General features: G+C 35.8%; 1 protein-coding gene across 1 annotated transcript; it reads right to left on the bottom strand.

Annotated features, from left to right (window-relative positions):
- Nucleotides 1-1,124: 1,124 nt before the first annotated feature.
- On the bottom strand, nucleotides 1,125-1,666 carry LOC132041871 (uncharacterized). The gene is made up of 2 exons (XM_059432555.1): nucleotides 1,455-1,666; nucleotides 1,125-1,371 (listed from the first exon to the last, which is right to left on the bottom strand). The coding sequence occupies exons 1-2, from the start codon at nucleotides 1,604-1,606 to the stop codon at nucleotides 1,125-1,127; spliced, it is 399 nt and encodes a 132-aa protein (XP_059288538.1). The 5' UTR covers nucleotides 1,607-1,666.
- Nucleotides 1,667-6,943: the final 5,277 nt, after the last annotated feature.

Here is a 6,943-nt window from a genome sequence, read left to right as displayed (position 1 = left end):
TGAGTCATGGCATGAATATAGTTATATAATACAATTGCATGAAAACTTGTAGACGTGTAGGATATTCATGAAATAATCATTCTTAGTTAAAAACATGCATGCAAGAACCCATGGAATACAAGATATGGGTTTTCATGGATTACGGACGGATTCTCAATAATCATAAAGAAATATTAAGAACTCAATGATGGAATTATAACAATTCATACATAATATAATCATGGACATCGACCTAGGGTTATCATGAGCATGGTATAGAAACCCTAGTTTTAGTAGAGAATCATAATTTATGGATTATGAGGCGTGGGGAAGAACAATGATGTTCCCACACGTAGATAGTAACTCTACATACCTAAGTCGCTCCAAAACTTGAATTAAAGACTTGAGCTTTGAAGAAGATTTCCAAAAATCTTGAATTCTTGAACCTTGAGATGGGTTTTCTTGAAAACCCTAGTTTTAGGAATGATGATTTCTTGTTTAGATCATTAGAGTATATGTTAGAATTGAGTTGGAATAATTAGAGTAGGCTTACTTTGGTGTTCTTGATGATGGGGAGAGGATAGGTGTGAGGTCGTTCTAGGGCTTGAAGGAATGAAAAATAATGATTAGAACTGATATGGACGAATATATACATCGTTCTGGAAAAGTTAGATTTTCGGCCCAGTTAAATACTGCGTATTTTGAAATACGGGCCGTATTTTGAAATACGGTCCGTATTTTGACATATGGACTGCACTGCGTCTCTTCAGTAAAATGGCCATAACTCTTTGTACAGATGTCCGTTTGACCCTCATAATATACCGTTGGAAAGGTATTTCAATGCTCTACAACTTTTATCAAGGAAGTTTTCCCAAATTCCAAATATGATTTGAAATACGGGTCATAAAATGTAATACGGTCTGTATTTAACCATGTGACATCAAAATGTCAAATTCCAGAATGTTCAGAAATTCTTAGTACCAGTTTACGACTTGGTTTACGGCCCGTAAACTGAAATACGGTCACTGTTCATGGGCGTAAACTCCCATCTTACAACTGAACAGGAAAATTCCAATGCTCACATCCTTTATCTACTTCTCTAAGTCTAGGATCATGGTCAAAGCTTAGGTTAAAAGTACGAGGTGTTACACTACAACCACAAGTGCTCCTAGAAGATCCACGGTATGTTGACATAGTCCTTTAATTTCAAACCCTGCAACTCCATTAAACTCAATGTTACAGTCCATTGACCTAGTAACATTCTCCTCTAATACCTTCAAAGCCATTGGAGAGTAATTGCTTCCCCAAGTATTTACAAACTCCCTCAAACTTCCAATCCTTGTCATCTTCTTTACTCTAATCTCTTCAAGCATAGTTATGATTGTCTTGTGCCTATCAGTTAGTAAAGATTAAGAAACATAAGTGAAATCTTCAAAGTAGCCAACAAAATTCAAAAATTAAGCTAGTACACATACCTGACAGCCAAGATCCATGCATTAAAACACTCAAACATGTTGTTGTCTACATAATCACATTTAACAGAAGTGTTGAAGTACACCTTACACCAATACTCTATGTTGTAGTACATTAGTGCATCCATCATTCTTCTTGGACCAAGCAACTTCATCTTCTCAATATTTCTTCTCAGTTGGGACTCAAAAGTGCTCTTTGCAATCCTCCAAAACTGTTGTCTGTTGACACCCAATTTTGTCCCTCCTGTATTTCGCTTTATTTCCTTGGGCTTCTTTTAAAATTAATTAAATCCAAATATTCTATTTTCACTATTATTTCTACTACTATCATTACTTTCATTTTCACTATTCTACTACCAATATTAATAGGATTACTTTATCACAATTTTCAAAAGGGATCGTCGTCACTTTATTTTCGTTAAATTAATTATCCCTTATCAATTCCTTTATTTTCTACGTATTAATCACTAATTATCATTATATATGTATAAGTTAGTCACTTAGGAGTGTGTAGAGGTTAATTAATTAAGAAGCCCAAAGAGAATTGAGTTGAAGGAAAAGAGCCAGCAATTCCAGCCAACTAAATGGCCCATTCGGTATTTCACAAATCAGCCCATTACCAATACCCGAACAGACCAGCCCAACTTACCTACTCACTAGCCCATTACCCTTACCCGGTCCAGCCCATTCCGTTCACAACAGCTAAGCCTAAAAGAAGCAAAACCTAAAATCCCTTTCTTTCTCAACCCTAGCCGACGCCTCCTCCTTTCACTCCCTCATCTCCCTGCTCTCTTCCTCCCCCTCCATTTTTTTAGGCAAAGAACCAAACCTCCTTTTAACCATGGCAGGGTCAAACATACCCGTTCTTGTGCAATACTCCGCACTCGCCTTTCCCTCTCTTTTTCCTGTCATCTGTCCCTGTCACGACCAACGATTTTGGTAAAATCGCAGATCATTTTCGCAAAAAAGCAGACCTTGCATGGCCATCTTGGGAAAAGAATTTAATGACTGGTCTTTCCTCCTCCAGATTTTCAACGATTGAAGGTCGAGTATTTGTTTTCTTTCACCGTCATCCGTTCACAATCTGAATTTATTTTAATGATTTTCGTCCATTTGTGAAAAGAAAATCTCGCTTTTATCAGCTTTTCTGATTTCTGGAGTACAAGTTTTTGTCTCCATCTTCTTTGCTTCTGATTCAGTTCAGAATAAACCCCGAACGTTTTGATTTTTGAAAGGAATTTGATTTAAAGTCCCGCCCAATTTTCGAACCAAGAAAAAAATCCTATCTTTGGTCTCCTATAAATGCTATCCTAGATCTTCAGCAAAGGGGGGTTTTTTTTTTTTTGGGGGGAGGAAGTCCTAGTTTTCTTTCGGTCTGGGTTTTCTTTGAAATCAGTATTTCTTCAAAAATATAAGTTAGTAAGACTGAAATTATCGTCGAAAATATAGCCTTGTTCCAAGAATAGACACGTTACTCTAATTCCATTCTTCGGTTTGAAACTCTAGTTATTTTCATCGAGTTCGGGTTCGTTCGAGTTCGAGCTAAATTCGAGGCCATCAACGCCCCTGTTCGCTGCACCCACAAAAGGTCAGTGTATTCTTTTTTATTTCGAATCCGAAGTCTATGATGTGTTCGGGTATGTTGTTGTTTGGCTGAACTTCAGTTTAGCAGCTTATTAGTATTACGCATGTTCATGTTAGTTAGTCTAACTTCGATTTAGTGATTAACGATGTTCATATGTTCGTGTAGTTAACAGCATCTGTATGTTTATATCTTATTTTAGTTTTCAGTTTTACTCGGTTATATGGTATTTTGGTTTGGAATATACATCGGTTGATAGTTATGCCTCTTCGACCCGATCTAATGTTGTCCTTGGCTTAGTTTCTTGATAGAAGCTGGTCTAGTTAATCTATGCGAATGTGAGTGCTGATTGGTTAGGACAGGATATATGCAAGTCTTGTCCCGGTGAAAAGAGTATTGACTGATTTCGAGTATGAATTGGGTTGTTGTGTGCTATGGTTGATATAACTAGATGTTTTAAAAGCTTAATCATACTGGTTTTGACTACATTTGCGCGTATAAACGCATGTGATAGATCGGTTAATCCATGCTTACGTGTATATGGAACCTAGTTGACCCTTTTCCGTGTGTGCTAAAGTGTCCAGCAATGTGATCTTGATTGCCGCCCAAAGCGCTATTTGATTACTCTCTTTCTCTATCACCTTGTTTGAAATCTGAAAGAAAGCATTAATACAGGATCTGCAATCTTTGGGGATATTAAGGGAGAACTTAAGAATCTGGTTTAAAAGTTGGTTTTATTGGTTGTCTATCGTGATTTTTTTGGTTTAAGCCATAGTGTTGAACGAATGGATATAGCTAAGTTTATAATGTGATTGTCGATCTCTCATCTCACTCCGTCTCTTTCCTTGCTTGTCGAATGCTGATTTTAGAAGTCCTGTTTTAAAGTTTTGGTTTGGGCTGAACGCTGATGTGTAGATTGGTGTAATGAATCAGTGGATGTTGTTTATCTTGAGATTCCTTTATGTGTTGAATGGCCAGCATGCTTCGAGGATTTGTCTATTTTATTAAAAAGTTCATTTCCTTTGGGTCAAATTATCATGTCAAGGTTTGGCTTTTGTCTGCTATTTACGTGGTGTTTTACTTCGTTTCAGCCATTGATTTCCTTTATTTGAAGTACTAGTTTTGTAAATTCTCACTTTACTAATCCCTTTTCTTTCGTTTTTTTTTTTTTTTTGTGCATGATCGTCATATACGAGTCCGAGAGACTCGTCCTTCTTCCACATTCGATGTTGGGCTAAAAGCCCAACGAAATCTCCTCCGCGTCCAGTTCTATCCGCAGCCAAGGAAATAAAAAATGAAGTTCTGGGTCAAAGCCCCAAAATGAAAAACAGCAGCAGCAGAGTTTCTTAAAAATGGGCTGAGCCCATTTAGTTTATTGGCTTTCCTATCTTATTTTTTTTGCATTTAATTTGTATAGCATGACTAACTCTTTGCTTTTGTCTTATTTTCTTAATTTAGATGAACCTTAGCGAATTAGTGGATTTTAGTTTAATAACGGGTAGTTAAGTTAAAGGGAAATTAATAATTAATACCATCAGTTTCATTCTCTTCTATTTTGATTAAAACTATTTATAGTATTTACAATATTCGTTTTCATTAGAATAATTGATTTTTCAAAATAGCATTATTACATATGTTGAGCTAAGGAATCATGATTTGTTATTGCTATCTTAAAAATTAAAATGTCACCAATATGCAAAGATGATTTCAAATGTATTTTAAACATTTTAGATTAATCCGTTTATACATTTCTTTTTAGCCAAATATAGTTAAATAGAGTTAATGAAAAGAAAGAAGATCCATGCCTTTTTCATCATATTAAAGTAAGTCTAGGATTTTCTATTCATATAATATAATTTTTAGTTCGCATTTGCTAAAACCTTCTCTTTGAAAATTATTATGCATAAGTAAATTATTGTATTTTCCACAAGTATTATTTATATGGCATCATTATATTTCCCTTCAAAATCTTAATAACCTTTATAAATTTTATTTTGAATAGTACTTAAAGACATCTTTCATGCAACTTATTATTTTTGTAAATCCTATTTTTTAACTACATTATTACATTTTTCTTCAAACTTTAGCAATATTTGTAAGTCATTTTTGGCTTTAATTAATTAACCTAAGTTTGGCCGGATAACCGTAAGTTAACGGATCCTAAAGGATGCCTAATCCCTTCCCTTTAGGATAATATAGAACCCTTACCTAGAATCACACTGGTTAAGCAGACTATTAACGGAGGTTAGTTTTACCTTAAGTTAATAATTAGGTGCCCTAATTCACCTTAAAATCAATTAGGTGGCGACTCCTTAAAATGAATCAATAGGAATCTTCAATATGTTATACTCTAATTTTGACCCCGGGTTAAAATGGGGTGTAACATATACATACTTTATATAAATATTCATATACATATACTCTTACCCGGCATCACAAGCTCGGGGCTTATTATAGCCCTTCACAGGCACACATACATATAATAGCTCGTAAGTCGTCTTTAAATCATTTTATCCTCGTCATTATACTATAATCATCACTATAGTTACATCTACATTATAGACTTTCTCATATGAGGAACTTTGGTCGAGTAGTAGTACATATCAAGGATTTGGATTATAGCTCGGGCATAAACTATGAAAAGACAACATACTCATACGAAGGTATTAGAATTTGGCCAAGTTAACCATGCCAGGAAAGAAGCGGTTAGCCTTCACATATACCTTTTTGTCGCACTATTCTATGCTTGCACGACTCCTTCCAATGATAGCGCTTTAAACCTTCATTAATATCATAACAAAGGCCATTAGTCATTCACATTACTACCTTTATCTAGGTTTCTCAATTTGCTTCTTATTTACCCATAATCATGGTCATAATGCCCACTCTAGTCCATTAGTCTAAAGTGTCTAGTTCATGTTCTTAATACCATTTATAACACATTTATATCACAACCTAACAACATTCATGATTCGATTCCAACTATGTCTCAAAAACGTCACTATTCATCATTCATAACCCTTTCGCTATTCTCTTATAATGACCAAGTATTTCAACTCCCAAATACCTTAAACAACATATAAATATCATGAATCTTACCTTAGATGCTTTAGGAATAAGCCTTGGTTGCTAATACTCCTCTTTGAGCAAAACCACTAGTTTTTCTCTATTTGGATTTCTTGACTCTGGATGATCTTTGATGATTTCCTTTACTCTCGACCCACTTATTTGGTGTTGTTGATCCTCCAATATCCTCGAAAACTTGTGTAATAAATGTAGAGAGGTTCCAGGAGAGAAGTAGTGAAATGATGAAATGAAATAAAACAAGTCTTGGTCCTTATATTTAATGACTTGAAAAATAAATGCTGGTGAACGAGCCGGTGGTCGTCCATGGAGGTTTACGGTCCGTATTCCACTTTACGGACTGTCCCTCGTGGTCGTCTTAAAGCAAAAGTCAAGCAGAAACCTTGCAACATGCATGGTGATTTACGACCATAGTTTCTGGTCGTAAATCCTTTCTGTCCGTCCACCTCGGTCGTATTTAACCATTTCTCGGCCGGCGTAAAGTTGAAGATTTTGCATGGCGGTTACGCATGCCAGTTTACGGACCGTATTGCACTTTACGGTCCGTATTTTGTGGTTTACGACCAGCGGCTTTTTGCCAACTTCCAATTTTTCACATTCTCGACTCTTATTCTATTCATTCCCATCCATTTACTTACATTGCCCATGAAACATTATACACTCGTACTCCTCGCACTCATCACTGGTTCGTCCACTTGCGTACCAACGGGAAATTTTCCGAGGTGTAACATCCTTCCAAACCATGATCGTGAAGCGGTTGTTCTTCACAATGCTCACGCCTACTATATGCAATATAAAGTGGTGCATATAAGCGTCTTTTGCAAAG

Source organism: Lycium ferocissimum, unplaced genomic scaffold (genome assembly GCF_029784015.1).
Source record: "Lycium ferocissimum isolate CSIRO_LF1 unplaced genomic scaffold, AGI_CSIRO_Lferr_CH_V1 ctg12091, whole genome shotgun sequence".
Lineage (NCBI taxonomy): Eukaryota > Viridiplantae > Streptophyta > Magnoliopsida > Solanales > Solanaceae > Lycium > Lycium ferocissimum.
The sequence above is the reverse complement of the archived record's forward strand: the minus strand, read 5'-3'. Positions and strand labels throughout refer to the sequence as shown.

Coding starts and splice junctions, on each gene's coding strand:
- LOC132041871 (XM_059432555.1), bottom strand. CDS start 1,606: ATGAAGTTGCTTGGTCCAAGAAGAATGATGGATGCACTAATGTACTAC. Junction 1,372..1,454: donor GCATGGATCTTGGCTGTCAG/GTATGTGTACTA, acceptor ACTAACTGATAG/GCACAAGACAATCATAACTA.